Below are 18,681 nucleotides of genomic sequence, written 5' to 3'. Positions count from 1 at the left end.
AACTCGCAAATTAAAGTGTTCATTGAAAGTGTTCACTTACATGGAAATTTCACTGTAGTATTGGAAATTGCATAGCATCTGTTCTCTGCTTTATTGGTGGCTAGTGTTTGCCATATTAATGGCCCGTGGCTGAATGTTTAGTGAGACTCATAATTTGTAGGTCGCAGTAGGTCTTAGGTTCAAATCCGAGAAGTCGTCGATTTTTTATACTAATTCGTGGTTTCTTTCTACTCTTTCTTATTGCATTTTATAGAGCTGCTTTACCTCTGTGTTGAAAACTTAGCTAGCGATTTCCTGGCTCCTGAAACTTTAAAAAAATTAAATGTCTAAAAAGTGACAAAATTTTAGAAAAGTGGCTTCATATTTTTTTGAATCTTTTTGAAGGTTTTCTCAGACTTGTAGGGCAAAAAGCAATTTATTGCGCTATATATTTTTTGAAAATGCAGTTTTTGAAATTTTAGTACCCCTTTTTGAGCACAGATTGCTTTTCGATTATCCTTAGGGAAAGTAAACTTTAATAATTTGAAAAAAAAAATCAAAATGCTTTTCTGGAAACTAATTTGTTTTCGTTTTATTTAACTAGCGAGCTAAAGGATATAAGGTTATATTAAGAGTCCACATTTTTTAAAAGCCAACTCGCAAATAAAAGTGCTCCTTTGGTGGCTTTTTTGTTGCGTAGCATTGTCAATCTAATAGCATCTGTTCTGTTGGTTTTATTGGTAGCAGGTTTTTGCTTTTTTTCCTGCGGCCGTGAAGCAGATGCGAGAACACTACGTCGGTTGTTTGATTTCGGAACCTAGCAAAAGTTTTTTTCTCAAGGTTTATTTTGTATTCTGTCCTTTTTCGCGTTTTTCCTTTATACAGCTAGTTTTTGCCGTTTTTTTTGCTTGTGTTTGTGAAGTGCAGCTTCACCTCTGTGTAAATTTTGCAAAGATAAATTTTGTCGAACTGAACTCATTATCAATGTTTCGAAGCTTAATTTTGTCCTTTTCCATTGTCCCTGCAGACACACACACGCAAAACGACACAAGTCTTATTTTTTAAGTTTTATGTATTTAGGAACTACTGTGGTCGGAATTTTCTATGCTACTTGCACATGAATTGGCTATACTTGTTTTTGTAGTATTTGTTTGAAAATTTGTTATTGTTGACTTAGAAAATCTGTTTACTTTTAGCTGCAACCCGTGTTTGCTAAAATTGTGGACAAAAACCGACTGCTTCGAATGACTCAAGGACAAGGGGTAGATGAAGTGAACAGTCTCCATGCTCGATGGGATAAGTTTGAAATCATGATGGAAAGCTTCCAGATGATGATTGCTGACCAGGTTGAAAAACTGAAGGAAAATACCGAGAAAGTGATACTTGATTTCAGGCAAGACATCGAAAAGTTCCGATCTCGTTGGACCCAGTTTAGACCATCCGATGACACCTTGGACTCGGGCGATTCAAACAGTCTCAAGGCAGCTCTCAAATCAGTCCAAGAAAAGCGACTTGAGTTTGACGATTTGTTGCAAAACCGAGACAAGTTAGTCGAACAGTGCCAGCAATTTGGAATCGCGATTCCAGATTTCCCAGAATTGGATCAGCTAAGAGACGAAATCGGAGAGTACCAAAAGAACTGGTCTCTATTTGGAGAGTTCTTAGAAGGCATGGAAAAAATGACGTCTGAGGATTGGATTTCTTTCCGAGTGAAGACCAACTCGTTCCAGGATTACGTCAAAGACTGGAAAGATCGACTGAACCCGAGTACTCTCGCTGGTGAAGGTTACGACCCGAGAAGTGTTCTTGTAGTGAAACTCAATAATGATGTTGCAAAGTATATCGTTACTGCAGGGTTGCTTAAGTACTTAAAAGGTGACTCATTCTCGCCTGATCATTGGCTTGATCTCTACCGACTTCTGGGAATCTCACACAGCATTGCTCTTGAGAAATTGACTTTTGGTGATATTTTGGGTGCTTCGGAGATAATTAATTGCAATGTTGAGCCCCTGAAAGAGCTGAACTTGAGAGCTCAAGGTGAAATCTCTATCCGAGATGCGCTTCGAGAGTTGGATCTCTGGGGAGGTGGAACTAGTTTCAATCTGCTAGAACATTCCGACACGAATAGAAATAGACTTATGTTGATCAAGGATTACAAAGACCTGGTGAATCAAGTCGGAGACAATCAATGTCTCTTGCAGTCTCTCAAAGATTCTCCTTACTACGCAGCGTTCGAGGACAAAGCGAAAGTTTGGGAAACACGTTTGGCCGATATTGACGAATATGTGTTGAATCTCAACCAGATACAAAGAAAGTGGCTTTACTTGGAGCCGATCTTCGCCCGAGGAGCATTGCCGAAAGAACAAGCGAGGTTCCGAAAAGTTAACGATGAGTTTCGAGGAATTATGGGTGACATTGAAAGAGACGCTAGAGTAATTTCTATGTGCAACCGAACCGGTCTTAGAAGTGTTCTGAACAATCTTCTGGACCAGCTCCAAAGGTGCCAAAAGTCACTGGCTCAGTTTTTGGAGGAAAAGCGAGCTGCATTTCCAAGGTTCTACTTCATCGGTGACGACGATCTGCTTGAAATTTTGGGTCAGGCTACCAATCCGGAGGTTATCCAAAGCCACTTAAAGAAGTTGTTCCAAGGAATCAATACGGTAAAATTCGACGATTCCAAGAAATCAATCTTGGCAATGTGCTCGCTTGTGGGTGAAGTTGTACCTCTGAACGAGCCTGTAAAAATCAGCAACGATGTTGAAAAGTGGTTATCGGAATTGGCGGGAGAAATGAAACGAACATTGGCGCTTCTGCTCGGTAAATGTTTATCTGAATTCCCGAATGATCCGACGCGCGCTGTTTTCAAGTTTCCTTCGCAAATCCTCTGCTTAACTGAGCAAATAACGTTCACTGAAAGAGGAGAAAAATCTTTGAAACGAAACGGCTTAGATGCGTTGATGCGGGAAATGAACGATAAGTTGTCGAGTTTCACAAACGTGGATATTTCTAGTGTCAACTCAAACCAAGATGCTCAAGTTTTAGAATCGAAGCTGAAAGCATTGATTTTGGACTGTGTTCACGAAATCGACGTGATCAAACAACTGAATCAGTCGCGTAGCAAGGACGTCATTGTGTGGGATTGGCAGAAACAGTTGCGATTCTACTGTAAAAGTTCATCCCAAAGTGAGATCGAAGCTTATATGAAAATGGTTGAAGCTCAGTTCGACTACACTTACGAGTATCAAGGCAACGCCCCCAAACTAGTCCACTCGCCTTTAACTGATAAGTGTTACTTGACCCTGACACAGGCCATGCACCTAGGGTTGGGTGGGAACCCCTACGGACCGGCGGGTACCGGCAAAACGGAGTCAGTGAAGGCGCTTGGAGGACTTTTCGGCCGGCAAGTTCTGGTGTTTAATTGCGACGAGGGGATTGATCTGCAGTCAATGGGCAGGATATTCATTGGAATCATCAAATGTGGCGCGTGGGGATGTTTCGACGAGTTCAACAGGTGAAGCGATGTTTTTGACTGGTTCAGATTCGAAAATCTTACATTCAATAAAACAGTCTATTATGACCCTTATTACGCAGCGGGGTTTGGAATGAGAATTTTGATGTTATTCTTGAAATTTTCTGTATCTGTTTAATTTGTTATAAATTTGTATCGGTTTAAATTTCTTGTTACTACATCTTTTTTGTCCACTATCTAGTTTTTATAACTTTTTGTCTGAAGCACATTTTACCTTTCGTGTTAATTGGTTTATATTTTATATTTTATTTTATATTAATTCTAAAGTTTTTTTTAGGTTGGAAGAAGCAGTGTTGTCTGCTGTCTCCATGCAAATCCAAGTTATCCAGGCCGCTCTCAAGCAGAAGCAAACATCTCTTCAACTCATGGATAGAGACATAGATCTGGACCATAACTCTGGCATTTTCATCACCCTCAATCCCGCTGGAAAAGGATACGGAGGCAGACAGAAACTGCCGGATAATTTGAAACAGCTGTTTCGACCAGTGGCGATGTCGAAGCCGGATAACGAGTTGATTTCGGAGGTGTTGTTGTTTGCAGAAGGCTACAAGGAGGCTTCCATGCTGGGAAGAAAACTGTTCGCTGTGTTCAATCTGTCAAAGTAGGTTTCGCCATCCTCATAAAATTATTATTGTTCCGACTGTCGAAGAAAACGGAATATTTATGCTCGGTTTGGTTTTTTTATTCAGTCAATTTTCACCGATGGAAATAATAATTTCAACAAAAATTTTTTATACCCCATTGAAGATATCGACTTCCTGAGTTCAAATATAAAAAGATATTTCACCTCCGATCATTTTTTGTAAAGTTCTGGGGGTTTGAAAGTTGCCAAATTTTCCATGTTCTGGACTAAATGATGCGCGCTTTAAAGAGTTTATTAATAATGCTGAGAGCGTAATGCAAATTATTTATGCGTTGCGAATTATATCCCGCACAACCAAATTGTTCCAAATTGAATTGAGGCTAGCTAATTGGTCGTATTAATTTCTTACGACTCAAAATTTTACACTTTGAAATTGTCCAAAATATATAGGTTTTTAATATTTTCTCTTCCCAAAAACTATTCGATGTGATTTAAGGGACAGTTGGGGGAACGTTCAGGGCTTTGCCCTGATATACGAGCACTCTTGTTATATTATTAAAATCGATTGAAATCTCGTTAACTTAAATTGCTGCATTTGGTTTTTTGGTTTATTAGTTAAGTCCATTCTAACGGGTTCGATTCGTTTTCAACGTCTATCCCGGAATTCAAAGTTAAGTATTTCATGTTCAATATGACAGGTTTAAGTGAAAATTAACTGTTTTTGGTCCGAAAATTTGAAAAATGGGGAGGAATTTTGTATTCGGGTGTGTTTTAGTTTTTTTCTTTTTGTTTTCCTCGCACTATCAGGTACCACAAGAAAGCACTGGAATGGGTCGAGTGATATATCATAATTAAGCTTTTTTAGCCGAGATTTGAATGCATTTGAAAAATTTCAAAAAGTTGTCCCAGTATCGAGAGAAACAGCTTTAAAATTTTGATTTTTGTCTAATTTTGAGCGAGCGAGAAGGCTTATGTCGTTTTTCAACCAAGAGAAAATACCACAAATATTCATCGGAGTGGGTCGAGTGATATATCATATTAAAGCCCTTTCAGGCATGATTCGAACGTCATTAAAAATTCTGAAAAAAATGTCTGTGTCGAGAAAAACCGGTTTGAAACTTTTGATTTTTGGTCTAATTTTGCGCTTATAAGGTGAGCGTGCAGGCTTACAATAGCTCATTTATGCTGAATTTAAGCTTTGAAAACTAAATTTTACTCAATTTAAGTTGGTTCTGGAGTTTTTAGCGCCATTTTGAGCATCGAAAATTTCAAAAATAAAAAATAAAATTCTGCAAAAAAAAATTGAAGCAAAATTTTTTTTAACCTTTTTTTTTGTTTTTTAGTCTTTTTTTTACAAAATCTGTTTTTCAATTTTATTAATTTTTAATTTTTCGTTCAGATCTTTTTATCACACCACAAAGAAAAAACGGCACTAAATAGAAAAAAAATTTTTTGTGTTTTTCCAAGACTATGATCGGAGTTTTGTGTGCTACTTGCACAGTAACCGGCTATCCTTGTTATACTTTTTGTCTCTTTTTTAAATCATCCTTTTAAATTTTAGGGGACTGTTGACCCCACAACAACATTACGACTGGGGTCTGCGTGCACTCAAAACAGTCCTCAAAGGATGTGGGGACCTACTCAAGAAAGCAAAGCGAGAAGCGACCGACCAATCAGATTCGACAATTGACGAAACTGTAATATGTGTTCAAGCTTTGCGTCTGAACACTTTGTCAAAACTGACATTTATTGACATGCAGAGATTTGAAGGGATTATCAAGGACGTATTTCCTGGAATTGAGTCGATTGATGTCTCCTATGAGGAAATCGAAAATGCAATCAAAGAAGCGTGCAATGAAATGCACCTGCAGATTATGCCAAGACAGGTGAACATTTTGCAATTTGTTTGCTCGAGTGAGAAAATAGATACATATTTTGTGCTGTTGGTGGTTGCTCATAAATGCATGCAGTTTTGGCACCGTATCCAAGTATGCAATCCTAGAGGCGAGCATTCAAAATTAGCGTTTCGTTTGCCAACGTTATGAAGAATAAAACGGGTGAAGACCTAGGTTCTTGGCGAAATTTAAGCGGAAAGCTCTCAAAAGCCCTATCAGTTCAACTATTTTTCTTTTTACAAGATTGGTTGTTTTAAAACTTATTTGCAAAACTTATGTGAATTTAAATAGTTGGCTTATGCCTGAACTTATGTATCTAACTACGGAGTGATTAAAGAATGGGTGTTTTTAGGTGAAGAAATCGCTTGAGCTGTATGAACAACTGAGACAGCGTACAGGAGTGGTGGTTGTTGGGCCAAGTGGGGCTGGAAAATCCACCATCTGGAAGATACTCCAGCAGGCTCTGCTCAAGATCAGCAACAAAGTGGTCCTCTACACTGTCAATCCCAAAGCCATGCCCAGACAACAGGTAACACTACACTGCCAGTTATTTTGCCACAAAAGATCATTATTTTAACTTCACACTTATTTAGAATGTGCTTGCAATTGAACAAGAAAATGAGCAAAAGGTTGATACAAAAGTTGGATTGATTCCCTGATATTTACTCATGTGGGAGCAAGTGTATTGCAATCGGGTACCAGATTTTCTCCCATGAAAAACTTTGTCCATAGGTCTTCTGGAGGACTCACCTCCTTGTTAGCACAAATATATTTTGAGCATCTTTGCATTTTGAATACCAGTTCTTTTCAGTTTTTTTTTTCAATCTTGCAGTTTTTTTTTTCAAGCTAGAATTACCAAATACGTTATTGTATAATTGCTCTTTACAAGTGGAGCGCAGTGTCATATTACGATATCCTCTTTTTTCTTGGCAAATTTGGTGGCACGTTCGATTCCGGAACAGCAGATCTTTTAGAACTTTTTTTTCTTCACTTTTTGACTTTTTTGGATCTACTTTTTGCCGTTTTTTGCTTGTGTTTGCGAAGTTGCAGCTTTGCCTATGTCTCTATTTTCTGTGTTTAATTTCTTTTTTAATTTAAAGGTGTATCCGGCTTGAAAGATTTCGGCATGAAATATTTTGGCTAAGAAGCTTCATATTGCATCCTGTGTGTATCTTTAGCTTTGAACTCTTTTTGTTGGAAACCTCATTTTACAAGTTAAACTTAATATATATTAAGCTGGCAACCAGTCTTGGAGGTTGATCACAAAGTTAGTGATTTTTACCAACGTATACAAATATCATATAGTTTAGATAACAAGATGTGAAGTCACGGCGTGACAGTTCATAGTACAGCAATGGAATGCAATGCCACTTTGGGCAAAATTATACTTTCAGACTGAGCGGGACTTATAAACTTGAGTTATACATTTTTTTATGCTTAGCTTCTTAGGGCATCTTTTTTGTTGCAAAGTTCGTCTTCCCAAGTATTGTCGGCTTAGTTACCGCTTTGTAAAGTTGCCGCTTTTCTAATGCTAAGTTCAGACAGACATTTTTTTCTTTGACATGATTCTTCTAAAACTAATTTCTTTCGAGGCAAACCGTGATATACAAGTTTTGGTAGATATAGTTTTTTCATTATTAAAAATATTTGCTACTTAGACTTCCGGTTCATTTTTTATCCGATAGCTTGCCATGCTCTGAATGTGATTAATCACAAGTGGTGCGAATCTCCGTATCCCCTCTCGATAATTTTCCAAAAACTGCGTTTTAAATCAAATAGATGATGGCAGTTTTGATCTTCAATCCTAAACCAATTACCAAAGCTTGAAAAACTGACGATGCTACTAATTCTTTTGAGTCTTGAAACAAAATAACGAAAAAATGCCATTATCTCAAAGACGCAAACCATGTTTTCTTGTAACTTTAAATTCATTCCGTGAAGTCAGATATGAAACGATAACGCTCTGTCTGTTTTGTTCAGCTGCTGGGTTCAATTGACCTGGACACTAGGGAGTGGACAGATGGTGTGTTGACATACAGTGCGAGACAGGTGGTGAAGGAGCCCCTGAGTGTGAACAGCTGGATCATATGCGATGGGGACATTGACCCAGAGTGGATTGAGTCACTCAACTCGGTATGATCAGAATGATCGTTTCCTCTCTATCGTACAGCCTAGAAAATCAATCTGCGAACATTTATCTATTCTCCACATAATTGTTGGTTCGAGGTTCACCAATAGCCATGCTAGATGCACTGCGTTTTTGAGTAACAGTGAAATATCTTGGAAGCAGTTTTTTTTAATTAGACGTTTCCATGGCTCTGAAAGTTTACTACTTCATGTGGACTGATAAGTGGATTTTTGATGATACCTTCAGTTAGCTTCTCAACGAATCTTCCAAAATTGTAGAATGCAAGATAGGGTGCTGGTTAACGATACGGCTTCCAATCCCGCGTCTAGAAGCCACTTCTATTTTCACATGTCTTCATTTATCCTCTAAACGATATTTTATTAACGATACCAATAACAAAATTGGGCTCTTTTTACTTCCCCCCCCCCCACCTGCAAAATTTTACAAAAAAAAAGTTTTATTAACCTTGTTCAGTTGCTATCAAAATTGACATAGGGACGAATTAGGCTATGATAAACATATTTGGTATTCATAATTAACCTTGTAAAACCACTCGTTACACCTTAAAATTCATGTTACTGTGAGGTGGGGAGAAAAAGAGAAAGAGCGTAAAATTGAATTTTACTCTATTTAGTTTATTCATCAAATCTTTAGGCTTATCCCATATAACATAGAGCGCAGTTTTCGGAAATTTAAGCTGCGCAGAAACAAGAGAACTTAACAGATAGAAATAAAGAGTTGATCGAACAATAAAAAGAGCAAAGATTCAGCGGGTAGAGGCTGCGTAAAAACATGGAATTTATTACATTAAGAAATCAGACAAATGCAAAGAAAAATGTAGTCATACGTGTTACTATGTTATAATTCCTTGGACATGTTATTTAACCGAGAAACTGTATAAAATAAACATGTTTTGCCGAAAAAAAAAGTAATAATGGCCCAATTTTGTCTCGGCTTAAAATGAGTTTGAAAATCTCTGCTTATCATTCGTTTAACGGGCTTAAAGCAGTTGTAATCAACTAGGTTAAAATAAACAATCTGAAGTAATTGTGTAATTATTGTGTTTTAATCTTTTTTATTGTGTTTTAAACTGCATTCAATACTGCTTGTTTTATTAACATGTTTGAGAGCTTTCATTTTGGTTTTATTTTGCTGCAAGCTTCAATGTTTTCTTTGTCAAAAAATTTTATGAAATTTTCTTAAAATTTACCCAGCTTTAAGGTTATATCGGTTTAAGGGCTTCATATTGCGTTGTTCGACGAGCGGAATTTGTTTGCGTGTATGTGTGTGTGTATGTGTTTTGATGGTGAGAGATCTTAATATTGTTTTTAAATGTCTTTTTAATTTTTTCTTTCGGCTTTTTGGTACGGTGTTTGCGGCTTTGTTACTGCTTGGCAAGATTTCTTCCAATTCCAGATTGAGTTATCTTGGCATGTTTTTATTTCAACACTAGCTTCATTCCTTTGGTAGATTTTTTTTTGACTTTTTAAGGGTCAAACTTACTTTTTCGGGGTTTGACTTCTGTATTTTTAGTTCAGTTCTTTTTTTAATAGGAAGGCAAACTCCACTATCGATCTGCTGAAGTCTTTAAGTCACAAATAAAGTGATTGACTCCTAGCTTCGAAAATAGAATTTTTTTTTAGGTTTCCCAGCGAGGTAAAAATTTTGATTATTGTTCCAGTTTTTTCAAATTGGATTAATTTTATCGAAAAAATGCCAATCATAAAGTGTTCTGGAGTTTTATAGAGCCTTAAATTTTTTTTGGAAACTCGAAAGTTTGGATTTTTACAAGTCAGTAATTTTTTTCCTGTCTACTTGCGTTCGTTGGCCGTTTTCCAACTGTCTGTCGGCTATTTTCGAGTTTTTTTTTTCATTTATTGCAACTTAGCGGCTTTCTTGTTTCGTTTCGCAAGTGGTGCGAAGCTTCGCTTTGCCTCTGTGTGAAGAAAAATGGTCGCTGATGATCAATCTTTTACCTTTTATCTGCGGGATTTTTTTTGTAGTTGCTGTTGTTGTTGTCGTCGTCTCGTCCTTTGTTTAGTCCAGTGTCATTGGCCTTCGACGGAGTAGGTAGTGCCTACCACTAGCGTGGGGTAATTGAACATCTTTTTAACACTGTACTTGTATGTATTGTTCTCAGGTAGTCCATATCTTCAGCAAGGTTTCAAAAATTTTGTCACCAATATTTCGATCATCGAAGTTGGTCCTAAAAATGGTAGAATATTGGTAAAAGTGGTAGAATATTTTGAGAAACTTTACTTAGGTTCTGGACGACAACCGATTGCTGACTATGCCCTCGGGAGAGAGAATCCAGTTCGGACCCAATGTGAACTTCCTGTTTGAGACGCATGACCTTAGTTGCGCATCCCCTGCTACCATATCTCGAATGGGCATGATATTCTTAAGGTACATTTAAGTTGAAACAAAATCTTATATTTATTAATTTTTTCGATAAAAATAAGTTATTTCAAAGGAATAACTAAGGTGATTTTTTTTATTGGTATGCTTTTGGTGTCAATGTCAAATAGCTGGTCATTTTATTTGAAACTGAATAAAAAGGCGTTGTTCGTAGATTAATATGGTAAAGCACGAATTCGAAAGCGAATTTCTCATGGCTGAACAATTTGAGGCGCTTAAATTTTTTCAGCGATGAAGACGTGAATGAAAAAGCAGTGGTAGCATCCTGGCTGTCTCGCCACTGCTCGTCTCCCTCTAGTCAGCAGACGATGAGAGATCTAGAAGCTCTGATCGGAGACCACTTCTATCCGGCCCTACAAGTGGCCAAGAAGTTCGACTCAATCCTCGAGGTTAGTAGGTAGCAACAGAACTTCATTGGTGTACAAAAAAATTGGTTTGCTTTATTTGACATTTTTCAATTTTTTTTTTCGTCAGTGGCACCTGAAAACAGGCCGTTGGCTTGAAAATCTGAAACAGCGCTATAATACTAACCAACGAAATTTAGCTAGAATATTTAATTGCTCCGTCTCGTAAACGATTTTATCATCATTATAATTTCAGTTTTGATATTCATTTTTCTTTAGATGAAAATAGGACTTTTTCTGTATCAAGAGGAATTTTAGTTACTGTATTGGTAATTATTCAACTCAAATAATTACAGAGTTTCAAATAAAGTTTTAAGCTCTTTTAAAGTTGACTGCTCAATTTTCAATTACCTTAGATAGAGACAACTGATCCAGTTCATTTTGTCAGGTATCTTTAACTGGGCTGATCTTCAATGGACTCTCCCATCTGGTGCCTCTGACGTCACTAGAGGGAGGCATGATTTCCGAGGAGGAGTTCAAGACTGCACTACTCAAAGGTTTTCTCGGAAACGTCAAGGACAAAGAAGGGTTCATGCGCGAGGTATTAAGATTTGGAGTGATCGTTTGGAGTGCGTTCAGCTTTAATGGCTTTAAATGATGAAATATGAAACGAGTTTATGCTCATTCATATTTTTGCTGGAATAAAGTGACAATTTCAAAATTTAATGCCTGACTTTGGAATTTTGAAGGCCATGGATTCATTTCAGGTTTCGAACACGATTGGGTTTCGTGTGCCCGGCTCTGACCCCACGAATTTCTTCTTCGACAAAATGCTCGCACGTGTCGAGTCTTACAGGGATGACCAAATATCCGACGAGATCTCAGACGACTACGAGGCCTCGGGCAAACTTCCCATGGTCCTTACTCGTAACACGTTGGCGAACCTGGACAACTTCAACCTCTGGCTTCAAACTAACCAGAAACAGCCTTTCATCCTCATTGGCCCAGAAGGTTGCGGGAAAAGTGTTATGCTAAATCACTGCTTCGCCCAATTGAGATCAGTTCAAATTGCAGCAGTTTACTGTTCTGCACAAACCAGTCCCGAGCACATTTTGCAGAAATTGAATCAGAGCTGTTTGATGATAAGTACAAATACTGGAAGAGTGTACAGACCAAAAGAAGCTGAAAGGATGATTTTGTACTTGAAGGACATCAACTTACCCAAACCAGATAAATGGGCGACCAGTCAGCTCATCGCTTTCTTGCAACAAGTAAGTTAAAGGATCGTAAATGTGGATCAGAAAATTGTGTATTTTTTGTTGAACTGGGCTTCATTAATAATTAGTTTCTCTATGGTTATTTTTACCTGAGAAACCATTTTTTTTATCACACCAAACCTCATGAAATAATCTTCGTCATTGAAATAAGGTTATTGAAACTTGTCGTGAGCAGTTTTCGATCACCGAATCCTTTCACTTATACAAAAACGTTTTTCAGGTGTTGACGTACAAAGGTTTCTACGATTCCAACCTGGAGTGGGTGGGTCTCGAGGGCATCCAAATAGTGGCGACTATGATTGACAGCTCTTCCATGGGCAGACACAAACTCACATCCCGCTTTACCAGTATAGTCCGGGTGGCGTCTATGGGGTATCCGAGCAACGAAGAGTTGGTGTCCATTTTGGAGATATACTTCAAACATATCTTTCCTGGAATGATGTCTGGATTCCACTCACAGATGGCCAAGAGTACTGTGGATCTGTACAAAATGGTATGTGTTTCACTCGTAATTGATAATGATATGAACGTGAATTTGATGTTTTCCAGCTGTGAGCTTTAGTATTTTAATATAGCAATCTTGATGGTCTACTTAAAAGAAACTCAACTTGGTAATTTTCAATGTCATCTGTTTCTATTTGTAAATCCGATTATCGTAGTCAAGCCGTGATAGCTCAGTTGGGAGAGCGTTAGACTGAAGATCTAAAGGTCCTTGGTTCGATCCCGAGTCGCGGCAAAATTTTGCTTTTCCAAACAATTTAGGACACCATAAAAATCTGAAATTCTTTGAATTTTAAGTAATAGATTCGAATTTCTGAGGTTAAAAAAATATTGGCTGCTTTTCAGCTGAAGAACAATTACAAAAGTGACGAACACAGCCATTATCAGTTCAACCCTCGTGACCTCACAAAGTGGGTTACCAGTCTGAAACGATTCGCTTCCAGTCCCCAGCAGGCGGCCTCAAATGACCCGGATGAGCTAGTCATAGCATGGGCCTTCATGGGATGTCGTCTCTTCATGGACAAACTTGTAGGAGAGGAAAGTCGCACTCAGTTCCTGAGAGCGCTGGACCAATGTGCAAGACTAAACTCAGTTGATAGAATATCGCATAAGCTCCAAGAAAGGTTCTACTCCACGTTTACATCTAAAGCGGGAGTCGGATTGGCGAGCGATATGCCTAATTATGGCAAAAGTGTGGGATACTTGCCTGAAGACAGTTACATGCAGATTGTGCAGAGGGGAATCGAAATGTACGAGCGAGATAACAAGGAGTTGAACTTGAGCATATTTTCTGAGGTCGGTTTTAGTAAACTTTGATCTAACTGATTAAGTACCCCAATTAAAGTTGATGATAGTATTTTTGCCTCCACTGTTTTCGTGCAATATGACATCGAGTGCATATTTTAAGTTGGTGAAACAAGCATAAACCTTGATTTTTTTTGCATGCTTCGATGATGAAATTGAAACAATAAGGATTTTTTTTTCGGTTTTTTTAACGTAAAGCTCATGCATGCAGACAGGGGCGGATTTAGGGGGGGGGGGGCGGGGCGGACGCCCCCCCCCCCTCAGGGATTCGACCCCCTGCCGACCCAAAGGGTCCCCCCTTTGATACTTTTTCAGAAATCCATTTTTGGCGGACCGACCCTAAAATTTTTCTAAAGGCGCCTTGGGCGCCAATATATACTAACTTTGAGGGGGAGCGCGCGCCAAAAAAAACGCAATTTTTTTGTCAAAATTTTTCAAAAAGTGCCCAAAAACGGCTTTTTTGACTGTTTTTTCAAAAATTTGACTGCGGCGCAGAAAATTTTGCCAAAATAGGCGCAAAACAGTGCTTTGGGAGAGCTCGAAAAATCAATTTGGTCGACCTAAAAAAAAAAAAAGGTCGTCAAAATTTTGGAAATTTTTTCGAAAATCCGCCCCCCCCCATCGAGAAAATCCTAGATCCGCCCCTGCATGCAGATTTAGGCAGAATTTACCGTACTATAATTCCTTGATTGAGCTTGATGAGCCTACTCACCAGTTCCATATTTTGTATTGGTATCTGCAGGTGCTGGAGACGATGAGCAAAGTGGATGTCGCCCTGAGCATGCCAGGAGGGGCTCTTCTGATGGCAGGCAGGAGTGGGGTAGGCAGGAGGTCAACAGTACACGTAGTGGCCAACATGCACGCCATGCAGATATTCTCGCCCAAGATATCCAGGAACTATGGACTCAAACAGTTCAAGAATGACCTCAAAGCCGTTCGTTCTGTTGTGTTCTCTTCATCGAGTAATGTTTTTCTTCGTTTCAGATGTCATTCTGCATGGAATTTAAATCAAGATTCAGCAATTAATTTGAAATTGTTTTGTCTGGAACAGGAAATAAATTCTAGCATTTGTTATTAATTGCGATAATTAGGTCCCATCATGAAGGGTTGAAACTTTTAAACTGCAATCTGGGCAGGGGCGGATTTAGGGGGGGGGGGGGGGGTTTGGCGGACGCCCCCCCCCCTCAGGGATTCGACCCCCTGCCGACCCAAAGGGTCCCCCCTTTGATACTTTTTCAGAAATCCATTTTTGGCGGACCGACCCTAAAATTTTTCTAAAGGCGCCTTCGGCGCCAATATATACTAACTTTGAGGGGCAGCGCGCGCCAAAAAAAAACGCAATTTTTTTGTCAAAATTTTTCAAAAAGTGCCCAAAAACGGCTTTTTTGACTGTTTTTTCAAAAATTTGCCTGCGGCGCAGAAAATTTTGCCAAAATAGGCGCAAAACAGTGCTTTGGGAGAGCTCAAAAAATCAATTTGGTCGACCTAAAAAAAAAAAAAGGTCGTCAAAATTTTGGAAAATTTTTCGAAAATCCGCCCCCCCTCGAGAAAATCCTGGATCCGCCCCTGAATCTGGGTATGATGAAATTTCTCGTAAGTTGATTTTTGTTTGCAAGGTTTCTATTGTTATTGTGGAAAAGCTTACCTGTTGATAAAAAGGAATTTTCCTTTTTTTGTTTCCTCCGTTTTGTTAAATTCAAAAAAGTTTTCGAAGCATGACGAATACCCAAATATTTAAATGTTTTTAAATTTTCCTTGGTTATATTGTTTTGCTTTGTTTGCAGTGTATGCAAAAAGCAGCGATAGAAGGCGAACATCTTGTGTTTATCCTGGAGGACTGGCAGTTGATTGACAGCCATTTCTTGGAATACATCAATAGCATTCTTGCATCAGGGGAGGTGGCAGGACTGTACACCCCTGAGGAACTGGAACCACTCCTCACACCTCTCAGGTGCCTGGATGTTGAATAAACATAAATAACATTATTATTAAAATAGGCAGTAAGCTGAGCCTATTTTACGAAATATCTGAACGATGATTTCATTGAAATGTCGAGGTTGGACAAAATAGAACCCTGGGGTCTTTTTTGTATCGATGCGATTTGGCTGCGTTTTCACGGATGTTTTTTTGTTGGATCCGCGTTTTCTGGTTTGAATTTTTTCACGTAGTTAAACGCAGATTTACGTGATTGTGTTTTTTTGTTCAGAGAGCGTGCTTCGGAGGAAGGATACCAAGGAACTATCCACTCCTTCTTCGCCCTGAGAGTCCAGTCCAATCTACACGTGGTGCTCTTGTTAGACTGCAGTGGAAGCGAGTTTGTGGGCATGTGTGAGAGCAACCCTTCCCTCTACAAGTGCTGCACTGTGCTGTGGATGAACGAATGGAGACAGCAGTCCATGCGAAGTGTGAGTAGTAGCTGAAAAAAGCGGCAGATAACCTCTTAGCATTATGCTGGGGTCTGATTTATTAATATTTCCCTCAAAAAGAATTCAAGCTTGAGGGTGTAGCCATTTATTTAGGAAAGGGAGAAACATCATCAGGATGTGTGGAAAGATTTGAACGAAAATTGAAAAAGATTTTAAATTTTTGATTTAATAGTTATTCCTTGCTGATATTTTAAAACAAAATGTGATTTGTTTTGCTTTTCATAAATCTATCACGAAGCCCATTTAAACACGAGGGATAGGACCAACACATGAGCTGTTCTGATTTGCAGGAAAAACCGTTGCGAATCTTTTACTGTTCATATTCCTTTGGTGTTTACAGTTGACGCGCATGTTGATTGAGAAGCACGAGATCAAGGAGCAGTCAGCCACTAGTGAAAGTGTAGTTGATGCCCTCGTGCAGATCCACAAGAGTGTCGACGAACTGGGTAGACACAGTGGGGGCGGCAAGGCATCAGCAGGAACAGATGGGGAGGATGGAGGGCAGAATCAGGACTCACTCTTCAAATTACCTCCCGGATGTGAGTTCTATCTTTCATCTTTTCTAGGGCTTCAAAGTTATTATTTTCGGAAAATTCCTGGTGCTTTGATTGGTTGAAAAAATTTTCAAAATCATTGGCATTTTTGATAGCTGTATTTCAAACCAAATGGAGGACGTTATTTAGGATTTTTTCTTTTGATCGATAAAAACGGTTTTCAGAAGGATCGAACAGTTTATGCTGTTTGTAGCTTCTGAAACTAATCCGGCCTTTCTGTGATTTAGGCGAGATGATTCATAACCTGATAGCCACTCCCAGACGCTACTGCACTCTGATTGAGAACTACGCGAGAGTTTACGAGAACAAACGGGCCAGCATATCCCACAGGGTCCAGTACCTAGGGGTCAGTTAAGCAATTTGGTCATCTTTTTTCTATAAACTATTCAATTTTAACGGTCTTAAATGACAAAATACTGTTCGTCTGGTAAGAAAAAACGACATGCCGAATGAAAGCTGCTGAGGCTTCCACGTCGATTGGTAACAACCTTGTACTCTTCGCTTAAACCTCTTCCTACCCTCAAATTTTGAAATTCTCTTTGTAAAAAACGCATTTTTCAAATTTTAATGCATCAAAGAAACGTTCGACACGTCTAATTATCTAGTATCGCCGCGTAAAATGTATAATGGAATTTTGTTCTAGCAAGGCCTGGGTAAGCTGAAAGGGGCAAAGGAGCACGTGGATACTCTGAAGGTTGAGGCAGCTGAGAAGAAAAAACAGCTGTCAATCAAGCAGACAGAGACCAATGCCGCGCTAGAACAGATCACACTATCCATGCAGGTAAAAAATAAAAAAAGCTGGCGTGTATGGTTTTTTTTCAATTGTTTTGTAGCTAAATTAGTTTTTTTTCATAAGAAAACACCTGCACAGAAATATCTATCTATCTATCTATCTATCTATCTATCTATCTATCTATCTATCTATCTATTCTATCTATTCTATCTATCTATCTATCTATCTATCTATCTATCTATCTATCTATTCTATCTATTCTATCTATCTATATATCTATATAAATGCTATTTAAAATATATTCAAAGTCCTATTTGGGCATGATTTTTCTCTACGGTGTCACCCGAAGTCCTATTGAATCATTTTTTGGTCTTAATTAAACTTGCGAGAGCAGGCGTCTTGTAATCTGGAACTAAATTTTGTCGAGAACAATTTTTCATATAAATCTTACTTTATTACTGAAGCTTAACAACTTCCTTTTTTTGTTCCGACCATTTAAAAAATGGGGAGGAGTTTTGCGTTCGGATGCGTTTTGTCTTCTTTTTTTTCTTCTCTCCATGCAAAATTAGTTACCACTAATAATAATCGGAATGGGTCGAACGATATATCATATTAAAGCCCTGTTAGTCGTGATTCGAACAATATTGAAAAAATTTTCAAACTATTGTCCCAGTTTTGAGAAAAAGAGGTTAATAAGTTTTGATTTTGAACAAGTTTTAAAATTTTCAGCGAGAAAAGCAAGCGAGAAGGCTTATTTCGTTCTCAACCACGAGAAGTTACCACAAATAATTATCGGAATTGTAAGAGTGATATATCATAAAATAGCTTTATCAGCTCTTATGCGAACGATTTTTAGTTTTTTTTTTTCAAAAGTTGTCCCAGTGTCAAGAAAAATTGTGTAAAATTTTAGTGAGTTTTAATTGAATTGCGAGCGAGTAAATCAAGCTAGCAGACGTTTTATATGGAGATAAGCCATGAAATTTTAATGTCACTTTTGTAAAATTATTATCAGAAAATTTTTTCAGTGCCGTCTTGGGAATAAAAAAACTTCATAAACGCCAAAAAGTCTGCAAAAAATTCAAAATAGTTGTAATATTTTCGTAATTTTTTTGTTTTTCTTTTCATTTTTCGTCAAAACTTATGCCCAATTTGCCTTATTTACTGTTACTGTCGAATAAACTTAAGTTCTAAATTTTCGTCAGGTCCTTTTATCGCACCACGCACAAAAAACTGCATTTTTCTAAGGATACGGTCGGAGCATTCTGTTCTACTTCCACTGCAATCGGCTATTCTTGTTTATTTGACTTCTGGTTATTCTTAAGTTATCCACAAGAAAAAGGACCAACATACGAGCTGTACAGCTCATCACTTAAAATCGTTGTTGAACTCCTGTACCAGCTTCGGTTTGGTCTAGAGGTAACGCGGCGGTCGCCTTGCAACCTAAGTTCAGGAGTTCGAGTGCCGGTCGGACCTTGCTTTTGCAGCATATGCAATTAAAATTTTGTTGCCT

The 18,681-nt window shown here is 38.3% G+C and overlaps 1 protein-coding gene and 1 non-coding gene across 2 annotated transcripts in view; both read left to right on the top strand.

Moving 5' to 3' along the window:
• Window positions 1-18,681, top strand: part of LOC134844386 (cytoplasmic dynein 2 heavy chain 1-like) — a 495,494-nt gene that overhangs the window by 454,778 nt on the left and 22,035 nt on the right. The window contains exons 9-25 of the mRNA XM_063861048.1: window positions 1,176-3,490; window positions 3,786-4,109; window positions 5,653-5,977; window positions 6,339-6,515; window positions 7,967-8,119; window positions 10,378-10,520; window positions 10,762-10,921; window positions 11,325-11,477; window positions 11,644-12,147; window positions 12,374-12,646; window positions 13,000-13,449; window positions 14,201-14,392; window positions 15,243-15,409; window positions 15,665-15,863; window positions 16,225-16,423; window positions 16,666-16,784; window positions 17,082-17,219. Coding sequence (XP_063717118.1) covers window positions 1,176-3,490; window positions 3,786-4,109; window positions 5,653-5,977; window positions 6,339-6,515; window positions 7,967-8,119; window positions 10,378-10,520; window positions 10,762-10,921; window positions 11,325-11,477; window positions 11,644-12,147; window positions 12,374-12,646; window positions 13,000-13,449; window positions 14,201-14,392; window positions 15,243-15,409; window positions 15,665-15,863; window positions 16,225-16,423; window positions 16,666-16,784; window positions 17,082-17,219 — 5,991 coding nt within the window. The remainder of the gene's footprint in view (window positions 1-1,175; window positions 3,491-3,785; window positions 4,110-5,652; window positions 5,978-6,338; window positions 6,516-7,966; window positions 8,120-10,377; window positions 10,521-10,761; window positions 10,922-11,324; window positions 11,478-11,643; window positions 12,148-12,373; window positions 12,647-12,999; window positions 13,450-14,200; window positions 14,393-15,242; window positions 15,410-15,664; window positions 15,864-16,224; window positions 16,424-16,665; window positions 16,785-17,081; window positions 17,220-18,681) is intronic.
• Trnaf-gaa (transfer RNA phenylalanine (anticodon GAA)) lies at window positions 12,817-12,889 on the top strand. Its single transcript has one exon. It is a non-coding gene; the product is annotated as a tRNA-Phe (tRNA).

The sequence above is a fragment of the Symsagittifera roscoffensis genome, chromosome 1, assembly GCF_963678635.1.
Source record: "Symsagittifera roscoffensis chromosome 1, txSymRosc1.1, whole genome shotgun sequence".
NCBI classification, from domain to species: domain Eukaryota; kingdom Metazoa; phylum Xenacoelomorpha; order Acoela; family Convolutidae; genus Symsagittifera; species Symsagittifera roscoffensis.
The sequence above is the reverse complement of the archived record's forward strand: the minus strand, read 5'-3'. Positions and strand labels throughout refer to the sequence as shown.